General features: G+C 55.5%; 1 protein-coding gene across 1 annotated transcript in view; it reads left to right on the top strand.

Moving 5' to 3' along the window:
• PLA1A (phospholipase A1 member A) overlaps positions 1–17,005 on the top strand; it is a 44,161-nt gene that overhangs the window by 26,550 nt on the left and 606 nt on the right. The window contains exons 8-10 of the mRNA XM_075854728.1: positions 4,533–4,700; positions 6,634–6,742; positions 14,987–15,148. Of these exons, the coding sequence (XP_075710843.1) occupies positions 4,533–4,700; positions 6,634–6,742; positions 14,987–15,148 (439 nt within the window). The remainder of the gene's footprint in view (positions 1–4,532; positions 4,701–6,633; positions 6,743–14,986; positions 15,149–17,005) is intronic.

Genomic DNA, 17,005 nt, shown 5'->3' with positions numbered 1-17,005 from the left:
TGTCCTGCCCACGTATAGGGACTACCCTCATCAAAGTGTCCTGCCCACGTATAGGTACTACCCTCATCATTGTGTCCTGCCCACGTATAGGTACTACCCTCATCATTGTGTCCTGCCCACGTATAGGTGCTACCCTCATCAAAGTTTCCTGCCCACGTATAGGTACTACCCTCATCATTGTGACCTGCCCACGTATAGGTACTACCCTCATCATTGTGTCCTGCCCACGTATAGGTACTACCCTCATCATTGTGTCCTGCCCACGTATAAGTACTACCCTCATCATTGTGCCCTGCCCATGTATAGGTACTACCCTCATCAAAGTGTCCTGCCCACGTATAGGTACACCCTCAACATTGTGTCCTGCCCACGTATAGGGACTACCCTCATCATTGTGTCCTGCCCGCGTGTAGGGACTACCCTCATCATTGTGTCCTGCCCACGTATAGGTACTACCCTCATCATTGTGTCCTGCCCACGTATAGGTACTACCCTCATCATTGTGTCCTGCCCACGTATAGGTGCTACCCTCATCAAAGTGTCCTGCCCACGTATAGGTACTACCCTCATCATTGTGTCCTGCCAACGTATAGGGACTACCCTCATCATTGTGTCCTGCCCACTTATAGGGTCTACCCTCATCATTGTGTCCTGCCCACGTATAAGTACTACCCTCATCATTGTGTCCTGCCCACGTATAGGTACTACCCTCATCATTGTGTCTTGCCCACGTATAGGTACTATCCTCATCAAAGTGTCCTGCCCACGTATAGGTACTACCCTAATCATTGTGTCCTGCCCACGTATAGGGACTACCCTCATCATTGTGTCCTGCCCACGTATAGGGACTACCCTCATCATTGTGTCCTGCCCACGTATAGGTACTACCCTCATCATTGTGTCCTGCCCACGTATAGTTACTACCCTCATCATTGTGTCCTGCCCACGTATAGGTACTACCCTCATCATTTTGTCCTGCCCACGTATAGGTACTACCCTCATCATTGTGTCCTGCCCACGTATAGGTACTACCCTCATCATTGTGTCCTGCCCATGTATAGGTACTACCCTCATCATTGTGTCCTGCCCACATATAGGTACAACCCTCATCATTGTGCCCTGCCCATGTATATGTACTACCCTCATCATTGTGTCCTGCCCACGTATAGGTACTACCCTCATCATTGTTTCCTGCCCACGTATAGGTACTACCCTCATCATTGTGCCCTGCCCACGTATAGGTACTACCCTCATCATTGTGCCCTGCCCACGTATAGGTACTACCCTCATCATTGTGTCCTGCCCACATATAGGTACTACCCTCATCATTGTGTCCTGCCCACGTATAGGTACTACCCTCATCATTGTGTCCTGCCCACATATAGGTACTACCCTCATCATTGTGTCCTGCCCACGTATAGGTACTACCCTCATCATTGTGTCCTGCCCACGTATAAGTACTACCCTCATCAATGTGTCCTGCCCAAGTATAGGTACTACCCTCATCATTGTGTCCTGCCCACGTATAGGTACTGCCCACGTATAGGTACTACCCTCATCAAAGTGTCCTGCCCACGTATAGGTACTACCCTAATCATTGTGTCCTGCCCACGTATAGGGACTACCCTCATCATTGTGTCCTGCCCACGTATAGGGACTACCCTCATCATTGTGTCCTGCCCACGTATAGGTACTACCCTCATCATTGTGTCCTGCCCATGTATAGGTACTACCCTCATCATTGTGTCCTGCCCACATATAGGTACTACCCTCATCATTGTGCCCTGCCCACGTATAGGTACTATCCTCATCATTGTGTCCTGCCCACGTATAGGTACTACCCTCATCATTGTGTCCTGCCCACGTATAAGTACTACCCTCATCATTGTGTCCTGCCCACGTATAGGTACTACCCTCATCATTGTGTCCTGCCCACGTATAGGTACTGCCCACGTATAGGTACTACCCTCATCAAAGTGTCCTGCCCACATATCGGTACTACCCTAATCATTGTGTCCTGCCCACGTATAGGGACTACCCTCATCATTGTGTCCTGCCCACGTATAGTGACTACCCTCATCATTGTGTCCTGCCCACGTATAGGTACTACCCTCATCATTGTGTCCTGCCCACGTATAGGTACTACCCTCATCATTGTGCCCTGCCCACGTATAGGTACTACCCTCATCATTGTGTCCTGCCCACGTATAGGTACCACCCTCATCATTGTGTCCTGCCCACGTATAGGTACTACCCTCATCATTGTGTCCTGCCCACGTATAGGTACTACTCTCATCATTGTGTCCTGCCCACGTATAGGTACTACCCTCATCATTGTGTCCTGCCCACGTATAGGTACTACCCTCATCATTGTGTCCTGCCCACGTATAGGTACTACCCTCATCATTGTGTCCTGCCCACGTATACGTACTACCCTCATCATTGTGTCCTGCCCACGTATAGGTACTACCCTCATCATTGTGTCCTGCCCACGTATAGGTACTACCCTCATCATTGTGTCCTGCCCACGTATAAGTACTACCCTCATCATTGTGTCCTGCCCACGTATAGGTACTACCCTCATCTTTGTGTCCTGCCCACGTATAGGTACTACCCTCATCATCTCAGATCATCTGATATTCCCAGGGGAAAAGGAAGCAGACTAAACAAATATAGAAAAGACCCCTAAACTAATACAGTCCCTTGACCCCCAAAATACAGACCCTTTAAAGTGATACAGTCCTCAGAGCAGACAGACCGGCAGACCCTCCGCTCCCTCGTCCTCCCGGTATCAGGAACTTGTCTGCGGTGCCGCCCGGGAGTGGAGGGGCTGCAGGAACGAGACGAGGAGCATTTTGTCAGACATCCTGGAGATTTGCTCGCTCGTCCCAGAGTCTGGGAGGCCCCCCCTTTATTTCGGGAGTTTTAGAAAATATATTATAACATGTCTGCTATTCAAATGAATGACTGTCCATGTACAATATCACATGGATGGGCCGGGTGTCCTCTCAGAGGGCGTCCACGGACAATCCCAGCCTCATGCACACGACCATAGCCACGGCCGTGATTTTCGGGTCGGCGGGCCACGGAGTCGAAGCCGCGAGCCGCCCGCAAATCGCGGGCTGTGCACATGACCGCGACCATTATTTTCAATGAGCCCGGGCTCCTGGGCCATGCACGGTCGTGTGCATGGCGTGGAAACCACGGTCGTGTGCATGGCCCCATAGGAATGAATGGGGCCGCAATTCTCCCGTCGATTTTCGGGGAAATTGCGGCCGCAAAAGCACGTTCGTGTTACGACCGTAAAAACCGGACCCATTCACTTTTATTGAACGCGGACACCTTTCCGTATCGCTACGGATGAGAGTCGGTGCCGCAGAACTGCCGGGAATTATGGAGCATGTCCGTTCTTGGTCCGCAATTGCGGCACGGACTCCTCCATAGAAGTCTATGCGGATGGCTACGGAGGTGCGTCCGAAAATACAGAAGTGTCGCTAGGCGACACAAAGGGGATTTCCCATCAGCCAGACCTCTTTTTTTTGCGGATCTGTATATACGGACCGTATTTGCGGATACCATTCAGCAGAAATGGGTACGTTGCTGATGATTTGCTGATGACTATAAAGCAGTATGGATCCGTATTTACGGTCAGTATTTGCGGATACGGTCGTGCGCATGAGGGATTTTTGCAGCAGCTGCGCTGAGACACTGCACCGCGGCTGTAGTAAGACATCCCTGCGCCCCCTGCAGGCAGTAATCATTATTACCATGACGTTTTACTGTATAACAATTCATATTTATATTGTGGTTTTCTGTCATGTGATCATGAGACGAGATCTCAGTAACTGAGTGGCGACCGCTGCGGGCAATTATTATAACCGTACATTATATCCCGCCACACACAGGAAGGTGGTGGAGAGTCTATTATCTGCCGCTGACAGCTGTGCCTCCATCTCTTCTTATAATAGACCATATATTAATAGATTACGTTCCGTGGGGTCATGACATCATAGCGGCACCTGTCACGCCCCGCAGCTCTGTCCCCGCGGCCGTCCATTAAAGTCTACTGACTGTGTAAAGCGATGTGTAATCCCTGTAGAATGAGAAGTTCTGCAACTTTCTAAAAGACCTTGTGTTTCAAATCCTCACCATTTTCAGGATCCCTGCATGCTGTCAGTGAATAGGAACAATTTTGCTTACAAGAAACTAGACTGACCTAGACCTGCTCTCACAGCTGAGGGTTTGTTACAATTGTATCCAGTGTCGAAAATCCTCTGTGAACTAAATACAGCAGCAACACAAATCTCTTCCCTGTCCTGTTTGTTACAATGTATCAGTGCAGGTAAAATGTATCAGTCTGGAGTCCAGGCTGTTTACCTCACAGAAGATCGTCCAGTCCAGGCTGGATACAATTGTAACAAACATTCAGCTGTGAGAGCAGGACTAGGTCAGGCCGGGTTTTCAGCCTCCACCTCTCTATAGTCTGCGGCTGTGATGACATTTTTCTCTTTGCGGTGACACGTTCTGCGCAGGAATGAGACGTCTCCGGGTGACCACAGATGTTGCACATCCCACGGCCGGCCCCGGAGGTGAGAACTTCACCCGTGCGGGCGATAATGAGAGAGAATATTCTACCCCCGAGGACAACCGGGTCCAGATCCAGGTGTTCATGCTGACAACAGCGGCGGAGCCGTACTGCGGTGAGTGGCGGAGAAGGACGCAAATACGACAGATGAAACCGTACAGGGGAAAGAGACAGAGAGATATACAGGGGCGGCCGTATGATGGATGGAGGCCTGTAAACACCAACAAGTCATGATCCACGCCCCTAACCCCGCCATATCCCTGTCCATACTGCCCAACATTATTATGCTCTCAAGGTGCCTCCTCACAGAATTATGCCCCCATAGTACCCCCACAAAAAGTATAATGCCCCATAGTACCCCCACAAAAAGTATAATGCCCCCATAGTGCCCCTCCACACACAGTATAATGCCCCCTTAGTGCCCTTCCACACACAGTATAATGCCCCCATAGTGCCCTTCCACACACAGTATAATGCCCCCTTAGTGCCCCTCAACACACAGTATAATGCCCCCATAGTGCCCCTCCACACACAGTATAATGCCCCCATAGTGCCCCTCCACACACAGTATAATGCCCCCATAGTGCCCCTCCACACACAGTATAATGCCCCCTTAGTGCCCCTCCACACACAGTATAATGCCCCTATAGTGCCCCTCCACACACAGTATAATGCCCCCATAGTGCCCCTCCACACACAGTATAATGCCCCCTTAGTGCCCTTCCACACACAGTATAATGCCCCCATAGTGCCCTTCCACACACAGTATAATGCCCCCTTAGTGCCCCTCAACACACAGTATAATGCCACCATAGTGCCCCTCCACACACAGTATAATGCCCCCATAGTGCCCCTCCACACACAGTATAATGCCCCCTTAGTGCCCCTCCACACACAGTATAATGCCCCTATAGTGCCCCTCCACACACAGTATAGTGCCCCCATAGTGCCCCTCCAGACACACAGTATTATGCCCTTAAAAAGCCTCCTTATAGAATAATGCCCCCACAAACAGTATAAAATCCCCTTAATGTCTCTCCACACAATATAAAGCCCCCATAGTGCTGTCCACACAGTATAATGCCCCATAGAGCCCTATAGTGCCCCCACCACACAGTATATTGCCACATAGTCTCCCCCCCCCCACACACACACACACACACACAGTATAATTCCCCCATAGTGCCCCCACACACAATATAACGCCCACATAGTGCATGCCACACTGTTTAATTCCCCCACAATGCCACACACACACACACACACACACACACACACACACACAAACACAGTGTAATGCCCCCACACACAGTATAATGCCCCCATACTGCTCCTACACTCAGTATAATGCCCCCATAGTGCGCCCCCCCACATAATATAATGCCAGATAGATAGATATCCCCCATTGTCCATCCCCCATTGTCCATCCATCCATTGTCCGTCCCCCATTGTCCGTCCCCCATTGTCTGTCCCCATTGTCTGTCCCCCATTGTCCGTCCCCCATTCTCCATTCTCCATTGTCCGTCCCCCATTGTCTGCCCCCCATTGTCCGTCCTCCATTGTCCGTTCTCCATTGTTCGTCCCCCATTGTCCGTCCCCCCATTGTCCATCCCCCATTGTCCGTTCTCCATTGTCCGTTCTCCATTGTCCGTTCTCCATTGTCCGCCCCCCATTGTCCGTCCCCCATTGTCCATTCTCCATTGTCCGTCCCCCATTGTCCGTTCTCCATTGTCTGTCCCCCATTGTCTGTCCTCCATTGTCCGTCCCCCATTGTCTGTCCTCCATTGTCCGTTTTCCATTGTTCGTAGCCCATTGTCCGTCCCCCCATTGTCTGTCCCCCCATTGTCCGTACCCCATTGTCCGTACCCCATTGTCCGTTCCCCATTGTCCATCCCCCGTTGTCCATCCCCATTGTCCGTTCTCCATTGTCCGTCCCCCCATTGTCTGTCCCCCATTGTCCGTCCCCCATTGTCTGTCCCTCATTGTCCGTCCACCATTGTCCGTCCTCCATTGTCCGTCCCCCATTATCTTGTGTCCTCTCCTCACAGCTTTTCACATCTTGCTGGAGTTCAGACTGAAAGAACCGAAAGAGAACGTGGTCACCATGAAGATTCAGCTTATCAGCAACGACACGAGCAGCAAAATCCGGATCACAGTGTAAGTGTCCCCACGCCCTTCACACGACCTTCACCCATCCCCATATATTACATCTCGTAACCTTCCCCCCTTCATATAACGCCCATCTGCTCCCCCCTCCATGTAACGCCCGTCTGCTCCCCCTCCATGTAACGCTCGTCTGCTCCCCACTCCATATAACGCCCGTCTGCTCCCCCCTCCATATAACGCCCGTCTGCTCCCCCCTCCATATAACGCCCGTCTGCTCCCCCCTCCATATAACGCCCGTCTGCTCCCCCCTCCATATAACGCCCGTCTGCTCCCCCTCCATATAACGCCCGTCTGCTCCCCCCTCCTTATAACGCCTGTCTGCTCCCCCCTCCATAAAACGCCCGTCTGCTCCCCCTCCATATAAAGCTCGTCTGCTCCCCCCTCCATATAACGCCCATCTGCTCCTCCCTCCATATAACCCCCACCTGCTCCCCCCCTCCATATAACCCCCGCCTGCTCCCCCCTCCATATAACGCCCGTCTGCTCCCCCCTCCATATAACGCCCATCTGCTCCCCCCTCCATATAACGCCCGTCTGCTCCCCCTCCATATAACGCCTGTCTGCTCCCCCCTCCATGTAACGCTCGTCTGCTCCCCCCTCCATATAACGCTCGTCTGCTCCCCCCTCCATATAACGCCCGTCTGCTCCCCCCTCCATATAACGCCCATCTGCTCCCCCCTCCATATAACGCCCGTCTGCTCCCCCCTCCATATAACGCCCATCTGCTCCCCCCTCCATATAACGCCCGTCTGCTCCCCCTCCATATAACGCCCGTCTGCTCCCCCCTCCATGTAACGCTCGTCTGCTCCCCCCTCCATATAACGCCCGTCTGCTCCCCCTCCATATAACGCCCGTCTGCTCCCCCCTCCATGTAACGCCCGTCTGCTCCCCCTCCATATAACGCCCGTCTGCTCCCCCTCCATATAACGCCCATCTGCTCCCCCCTCCATATAACGCCCGTCTGCTCCCCCCTCCATATAACGCCCGTCTGCTCCCCCTCCATGTAACGCCTGTCTGCTCCCCCCTCCATGTAACGCTCGTCTGCTCCCCCCTCCATATAACGCTCGTCTGCTCCCCCTCCATATAACGCCCATCTGCTCCCCCCTCCATATAACGCCCATCTTCTCCCCCCTCCATATAATGCCCGTCTGCTCCCCCCTCCATATAACGCCCGTCTGCTCCCCCCTCCATATAACGCCCGTCTGCTCCCCCTCCATGTAACGCCCGTCTGCTCCCCCCTCCATGTAACGCTCGTCTGCTCCCCCCTCCATATAACGCCCGTCTGCTCCCCCCTCCATATAACGCCCGTCTGCTCCCCCCTCCTTATAACGCCCGTCTGCTCCCCCTCCATATAACGCCTGTCTGCTCCCCCCTCCATAAAACGCCCGTCTGCTCCCCCTCCATATAAAGCTCGTCTGCTCCCCCCTCCATATAACGCCCATCTGCTCCTCCCTCCATATAACCCCCACCTGCTCCCCCCCTCCATATAACCCCCGCCTGCTCCCCCTCCATTTAACGCCCGTCTGCTCCCCCCTCCATATAACGCCCGTCTGCTCCCCCCTCCATATAACCCCCGCCTGCTCCCCCTCCATTTAACGCCCGTCTGCTCCCCCCTCCATTTAACGCCCGTCTGCTCCCCCTCCATTTAACGCCCGTCTGCTCCCCCCTCCATAAAACGCCCGTCTGCTCCCCCTCCATATAAAGCTCGTCTGCTCCCCCCTCCATATAACGCCCATCTGCTCCTCCCTCCATATAACCCCCACCTGCTCCCCCCTCCATATAACCCCCGCCTGCTCCCCCTCCATTTAACGCCCGTCTGCTCCCCCCTCCATATAACGCCCGTCTGCTCCCCCCTCCATATAACGCCCGTCTGCTCCCCCCTCCATATAACGCCCGTCTGCTCCCCCCTCCATATAAAGCTCGTCTGCTCCCCCCTCCATATAACGCTCGTCTGCTCCCCCCTCCATATAACGCCCGTCTGCTCCCCCCTCCATATAATGCCCGTCTGCTCCCCCTCCATATAACGCCCGTCTACTCCCCCCTCCATATAACGGCGGTCTGCTCCCCCTCCATATAACGCCCGTCTGCTCCCCCCTCCATATAACGCCCGTCTGCTCCCCCCTCCATATAACGCCCGTCTGCTCCCCCCTCCATATAACGCCCGTCTGCTCCTCCCTCCATATAACCCCCGCCTGCTCCCCCTCCATATAACGCCCGTCTGCTCCCCCTCCATATAACGCCCGTCTGCTCCCCCCTCCATATAACGCCCGTCTGCTCCCCCCTCCATATAACGCCCGTCTGCTCCCCCCTCCATATAACGCCCGTCTGCTCCCCCCTCCATATAACGCCCATCTGCTCCTCCCTCCATATAACCCCCGCCTGCTCCCCCTCCATATAACGCCCGTCTGCTCCCCCTCCATATAACGCCCGTCTGCTCCCCCCTCCATATAACGCCCGTCTGCTCCCCCCTCCATATAACGCCCGTCTGCTCCCCCCTCCATATAACGCCCGTCTGCTCCCCCCTCCATATAACGCCCGTCTGCTCCCCCCTCCATATAACGCCCGTCTGCTCCCCCCTCCATATAAAGCTCGTCTGCTCCCCCCTCCATATAACGCTCGTCTGCTCCCCCCTCCATATAACGCCCGTCTGCTCCCCCTCCATATAACGCCCATCTACTCCCCCCTCCATATAACGCCCGTCTGCTCCCCCTCCATATAACGCCCGTCTGCTCCCCCCTCCATATAACGCCCGTCTGCTCCCCCCTCCATATAACGCCCGTCTGCTCCCCCCTCCATATAACGCCCGTCTGCTCCCCCCTCCATATAACGCCCGTCTGCTCCCCCCTCCATATAACGCCCGTCTGCTCCCCCTCCATATAACGCCCGTCTGCTCCCCCCTCCATATAACGCCCATCTGCTCCCCCCTCCATATAACGCCCGTCTGCTCCCCCTCCATATAACGCCTGTCTGCTCCCCCCTCCATATAACGCCCGTCTGCTCCCCCTCCATATAACGCCATCTGCTCCCCCCCTCCATATAACGCCTGTCTGCTCCCCCCTCCATATAACGCCCGTCTGCTCCCCCCCTCCATATAACGCCCGTCTGCTCCCCCTCCATATAACGCCCGTCTGCTCCCCCCTCCATATAACGCCCGTCTGCTCCCCCCTCCATATAACGCCTGTCTGCTCCCCCTCCATATAACGCCATCTGCTCCCCCCTCCATATAACGCCTGTCCGCTCCCCCTCCATATAACGCCATCTGCTCCCCCCTCCATATAACGCCCGTCTGCTCCCCCCCTCCATATAACGCCCGTCTGCTCCCCCCTCCATATAACGCCCGTCTGCTCCCCCCTCCATATAACGCCCATCTGCTCCCCCCCTCCATATAACGCCCGTCTGCTCCCCCTCCATATAACGCCCGTCTGCTCCCCCCTCCATATAACGCCCATCTGCTCCCCCCTCCATATAACGCCCGTCTGCTCCCCCTCCATATAACGCCTGTCTGCTCCCCCCTCCATATAACGCCCGTCTGCTCCCCCTCCATATAACGCCTGTCTGTTCCCCCCTCCATATAACGCCCGACTGCTCCCCCTCCATATAACGCCCGTCTGCTCCCCCCTCCATATAACGCCCGTCTGCTCCCCCTCCATATAACGCCCGTCTGATCCCCCCTCCATATAACGCCCGTCTGCTCCCCCCTCCATATAAGGCCCGTCTGCTCCCCCCTCCATATAACGCCCGTCTGCTCCCCCTCCATATAACGCCCGTCTGCTCCCCCCTCCATATAACGCCCGTCTGCTCCCCCTCCATATAACGCCCGTCTGCTCCCCCTCCATATAACGCCCGTCTGCTCCCCCCTCCATATAACGCCCGTCGTCTGCTCCCCCCTCCATATAACGCTCGTCTGCTCCCCCCTCCATATAACGCCCGTCTGCTCCCCCCCTCCATATAACGCCATCTGCTCCCCCCCTCCATATAACGCCTGTCTGCTCCCCCCTCCATATAACGCCCGTCTGCTCCCCCCCTCCATATAACGCCCGTCTGCTCCCCCTCCATATAACGCCCGTCTGCTCCCCCTCCATATAACGCCCGTCTGCTCCCCCTCCATATAACGCCTGTCTGCTCCCCTTCATATAACGCCATCTGCTCCCCCCTCCATATAACGCTTGTCCGCTCCCCCTCCATATAACGCCATCTGCTCCCCCCCTCCATATAACGCCCGTCTGCTCCCCCCCTCCATATAACGCCCGTCTGCTCCCCCCTCCATATAACGCCCGTCTGCTCCCCCCTCCATATAACGCCCATCTGCTCCCCCCCTCCATATAACGCCCGTCTGCTCCCCCCTCCATATAACGCCCGTCTGCTCCCCCCTCCATAAAACGCCCGTCTGCTCCCCCTCCATATAAAGCTCGTCTGCTCCCCCCTCCATATAACGCCCATCTGCTCCTCCCTCCATATAACCCCCACCTGCTCCCCCCCTCCATATAACCCCCGCCTGCTCCCCCTCCATTTAACGCCCGTCTGCTCCCCCCTCCATATAACGCCCGTCTGCTCCCCCCTCCATATAACCCCCGCCTGCTCCCCCTCCATTTAACGCCCGTCTGCTCCCCCCTCCATTTAACGCCCGTCTGCTCCCCCTCCATTTAACGCCCGTCTGCTCCCCCCTCCATAAAACGCCCGTCTGCTCCCCCTCCATATAAAGCTCGTCTGCTCCCCCCTCCATATAACGCCCATCTGCTCCTCCCTCCATATAACCCCCACCTGCTCCCCCCCTCCATATAACCCCCGCCTGCTCCCCCTCCATTTAACGCCCGTCTGCTCCCCCCTCCATATAACGCCCGTCTGCTCCCCCCTCCATATAACGCCCGTCTGCTCCCCCCTCCATATAACGCCCGTCTGCTCCCCCCTCCATATAAAGCTCGTCTGCTCCCCCCTCCATATAACGCTCGTCTGCTCCCCCCTCCATATAACGCCCGTCTGCTCCCCCCTCCATATAACGCCCGTCTGCTCCCCCTCCATATAACGCCCGTCTACTCCCCCCTCCATATAACGGCGGTCTGCTCCCCCTCCATATAACGCCCGTCTGCTCCCCCCTCCATATAACGCCCGTCTGCTCCCCCCTCCATATAACGCCCGTCTGCTCCCCCCTCCATATAACGCCCGTCTGCTCCTCCCTCCATATAACCCCCGCCTGCTCCCCCTCCATATAACGCCCGTCTGCTCCCCCTCCATATAACGCCCGTCTGCTCCCCCCTCCATATAACGCCCGTCTGCTCCCCCCTCCATATAACGCCCGTCTGCTCCCCCCTCCATATAACGCCCGTCTGCTCCCCCCTCCATATAACGCCCATCTGCTCCTCCCTCCATATAACCCCCGCCTGCTCCCCCTCCATATAACGCCCGTCTGCTCCCCCTCCATATAACGCCCGTCTGCTCCCCCCTCCATATAACGCCCGTCTGCTCCCCCCTCCATATAACGCCCGTCTGCTCCCCCCTCCATATAACGCCCGTCTGCTCCCCCCTCCATATAACGCCCGTCTGCTCCCCCCTCCATATAACGCCCGTCTGCTCCCCCCTCCATATAAAGCTCGTCTGCTCCCCCCTCCATATAACGCTCGTCTGCTCCCCCCTCCATATAACGCCCGTCTGCTCCCCCTCCATATAACGCCCATCTACTCCCCCCTCCATATAACGCCCGTCTGCTCCCCCTCCATATAACGCCCGTCTGCTCCCCCCTCCATATAACGCCCGTCTGCTCCCCCCTCCATATAACGCCCGTCTGCTCCCCCCTCCATATAACGCCCGTCTGCTCCCCCCTCCATATAACGCCCGTCTGCTCCCCCCTCCATATAACGCCCGTCTGCTCCCCCTCCATATAACGCCCGTCTGCTCCCCCCTCCATATAACGCCCATCTGCTCCCCCCTCCATATAACGCCCGTCTGCTCCCCCTCCATATAACGCCTGTCTGCTCCCCCCTCCATATAACGCCCGTCTGCTCCCCCTCCATATAACGCCATCTGCTCCCCCCCTCCATATAACGCCTGTCTGCTCCCCCCTCCATATAACGCCCGTCTGCTCCCCCCCTCCATATAACGCCCGTCTGCTCCCCCTCCATATAACGCCCGTCTGCTCCCCCCTCCATATAACGCCCGTCTGCTCCCCCCTCCATATAACGCCTGTCTGCTCCCCCTCCATATAACGCCATCTGCTCCCCCCTCCATATAACGCCTGTCCGCTCCCCCTCCATATAACGCCATCTGCTCCCCCCTCCATATAACGCCCGTCTGCTCCCCCCCTCCATATAACGCCCGTCTGCTCCCCCCTCCATATAACGCCCGTCTGCTCCCCCCTCCATATAACGCCCATCTGCTCCCCCCCTCCATATAACGCCCGTCTGCTCCCCCTCCATATAACGCCCGTCTGCTCCCCCCTCCATATAACGCCCATCTGCTCCCCCCTCCATATAACGCCCGTCTGCTCCCCCTCCATATAACGCCTGTCTGCTCCCCCCTCCATATAACGCCCGTCTGCTCCCCCTCCATATAACGCCTGTCTGTTCCCCCCTCCATATAACGCCCGACTGCTCCCCCTCCATATAACGCCCGTCTGCTCCCCCCTCCATATAACGCCCGTCTGCTCCCCCTCCATATAACGCCCGTCTGATCCCCCCTCCATATAACGCCCGTCTGCTCCCCCCTCCATATAAGGCCCGTCTGCTCCCCCCTCCATATAACGCCCGTCTGCTCCCCCTCCATATAACGCCCGTCTGCTCCCCCCTCCATATAACGCCCGTCTGCTCCCCCTCCATATAACGCCCGTCTGCTCCCCCTCCATATAACGCCCGTCTGCTCCCCCCTCCATATAACGCCCGTCGTCTGCTCCCCCCTCCATATAACGCTCGTCTGCTCCCCCCTCCATATAACGCCCGTCTGCTCCCCCCCTCCATATAACGCCATCTGCTCCCCCCCTCCATATAACGCCTGTCTGCTCCCCCCTCCATATAACGCCCGTCTGCTCCCCCCCTCCATATAACGCCCGTCTGCTCCCCCTCCATATAACGCCCGTCTGCTCCCCCTCCATATAACGCCCGTCTGCTCCCCCTCCATATAACGCCTGTCTGCTCCCCTTCATATAACGCCATCTGCTCCCCCCTCCATATAACGCTTGTCCGCTCCCCCTCCATATAACGCCATCTGCTCCCCCCCTCCATATAACGCCCGTCTGCTCCCCCCCTCCATATAACGCCCGTCTGCTCCCCCCTCCATATAACGCCCGTCTGCTCCCCCCTCCATATAACGCCCATCTGCTCCCCCCCTCCATATAACGCCCGTCTGCTCCCCCCTCCATATAACGCCCGTCTGCTCCCCCCTCCATATAACGCCCGTCTGCTCCCCCTCATCCTTATTACATCACGTCTAACGGCCAAACCTTTATCTCCTTCCATGAAGCGCGGCCCCCGGTGACCCCTCCACGTCTCGTGTCGCCGTCTTCTTCCTTCTCTTCTGACCCAGCCCCCCCTTTGGCTGCCAGTGACCCCATTATTACAGTAGATGTCTCTTGAGGTGTCTACCAGTCTTGTCAGCCGAGACCCCAGACCAGTGGCGAAACTTGAAGCTCCTGAACCCCAATACAAAAACTGGACGAGGGCCCCACCCGCCACGTGCCACGTCTAATACTGGCGCCTTCATATGGGGTGGAGGGGTCTTTGGGTCCTTTAGGCTCCAGGGCCCGGGTGCTACTGCAACCTCTGTACCCCCTATAGCTACACCCCTGCCCCGGACCTCACCCGGACAAAGTCCTTACAGAATAAAGCCCCTAAAGTGGTTCATGCAGACGACGGAAGACCCTGCTGATAAATGACCAAGTGGTGGTGCCCAGATGACCAGTCAACCCGGCCGAGCGGTGACCCCAGGGATCGGCAGTTCTAAGCAGCGGGTCACCGAGCTGTAATATTGTGCCCCTCCCCCATGCACAGTTTAGCCCCTCCCCCATCACCTCCAGTGTAAAGTTATGATCCCCCCCCCCTATTATTATAATAGGATATATATAAATGGGTTTTCTAAACTGGACAGCCCCTTTAAGACTCCCGACCCCAGGGCCCCGCGTCTATGGGGGAGGGGCCGGCGTCTATGGGGGAGGGCCCCGCGTCTATGGGGGAGGGGCCGGCGTTTTCTTATCATGTTTCTTATTTGTAGTAAATGATTAATTGTCCAAAAAACTTAATTTCCCTCAAGTCCCAAACAAACCCTGGAGGGTCGGGGTCTGGCTGCCCACGGGACGGCGCTCTGCCGGATAGACACGGTGGTCCTACAGGCCGGCAGCACGTGGATGTCGCTGAGACGGAGGAAGGAGTTCAGCGGGACGCTGTGCCTGGCGGAGCTGCCCACGAGCAGCAGGTACCAACGTCTTCTATTACCATCCCCCAGCCTCCTCCTGGGTGACAACCAATATGGCCGTCATTATAGCTCCCACAGGGGGGTTGTCACCCCCCCCCCCTGACTGATGACAGAGCGTCTCCGTTACTTTGTTGCATTTACTTGTCTGGATCTAGAACAGGAGCGGAATCCTGATAACAGCAACCTAATGACTTAAAGGGGCACTCCACCGAGGACAACCCCGTCTATATGGCCACCCGCTCCCGCTCTTACTGCCATAAACCATCTAATATACCTTGTTTTCCAATTCCATTCCATTTTCAAGATCTCTGCTTGCTCTAAGTGGTTGGGAATATATTTTTTTACATTTTGAGGCTGAAAGCCTATACTTGTCTCAGCTGAGGGTTTGTTACAATTGTATCCAGTCTAGACAATCCCCTGTGAGCTGAACACATCAACAGCATAAATCTCTATCCTGTCCTGATAGTTTGTTACAATGTATCAGTCTGAAGTCCAGGCTGTTCAGATCACAGGGGATTGTCTAGACTGGATACAATTGTAACAAACACTTTAGAAGTGAGAAGTATTAGGTCAGGACAGGTAAACAAAAAAGTCCCCATTCACTGACAGAAAGCAGAGATATTGAAAATGGTCAGGAATTAAAACACAAATACCTTCATTTATGTAGTGATTTTAACCACTTTCGTGTTGGGGAAAAAGTCGCAGATTTAGGCTCAGGGCTGATTTACACAAAAACTGAAGTATGTTATGCCGCGCGGATTAGTTTGGAAAAGGGGCGTGGCTTATAAAAGGGGTGGTGTCACCGAACCCGACAAATTTATTCTAATTTACTACGACTACCGGAAACTGTCTCAGAGCTGCGGTAGACGTCACTTCTCTTAATGAATGACCGCGTCCTGCGGGCGTCAGACTAAGGGCTTATTCAGACAACGAGGTCTACGCGGTTTAGCGGCCATCACGCGGACTCATGTATTTCCAGGGGCCGTTCTCAATGCTTTTCTTTTAGCGGACCGTGTGAAGGGTCCGGGAAAAATAGGACATGTCTATGATCCGTAAAAAACGGGTCCCGCACGGGTGCGACACGGACCTGAAAACCGGTCATTTTAAATGTGCGCGATTCCTCTCATTCCTCTGAATAAGCCCTTAGAAAGTTCAAAATTGCGCAGAATTAAAATAGCAGGTGCGGGGCCGGAGACTGCGGGGGCTTCATCGTGTCCCAGGTTCCCTCAGGACGAGCGGTATCACATGACCAGGGCTGTACCCCCAGAGTAGCCCCCGGGTTACTCGTCGTCAATCGTCTGTAATAACACGGGGCCGCCCCTCCCCCATCATATATAACGCTGCTATGGCGGCTTCTTTTCGCCGCTCTGATCCATCATATATAACGCTGCTATGGCGGCTTCTTGTCGCCGCTCTGATCCATCATATATAACGCTGCTATGGCGGCTTCTTGTCGCCGCTCTGATGCATCATATATAACGCTTCTATGGCGGCTTCTTGTCGCCGCTCTGATCCATCATATATAACGCTGCTATGGTGGCTTCTTGTCGCCGCTCTGATCCATCATATATAACGCTGCTATGGCGGCTTCTTGTCGCCGCTCTGATCCATCATATATAACGCTGCTATGGCGGCTTCTTGTCGCCGCTCTGATCCATCATATATAACGCTTCTATGGCGGCTTCTTGTCGCCGCTCTGATCTATCATATATAACGCTTCTATGGCGGCTTCTTGTCGCCGCTCTGATCCATCATATATAACGCTGCTATGGCGGCTTCTTGTCGCCGCTCTGATCCATCATATATAACGCTGCTATGGCGGCTTCTTGTCGCCGCTCTGATCCATCATATATAACG

Source organism: Rhinoderma darwinii, chromosome 2, assembly GCF_050947455.1.
Source record: "Rhinoderma darwinii isolate aRhiDar2 chromosome 2, aRhiDar2.hap1, whole genome shotgun sequence".
In the NCBI taxonomy this organism is placed as follows: Eukaryota; Metazoa; Chordata; class Amphibia; order Anura; family Rhinodermatidae; genus Rhinoderma; species Rhinoderma darwinii.
This window is presented reverse-complemented; position numbering and strand designations above follow the sequence as displayed.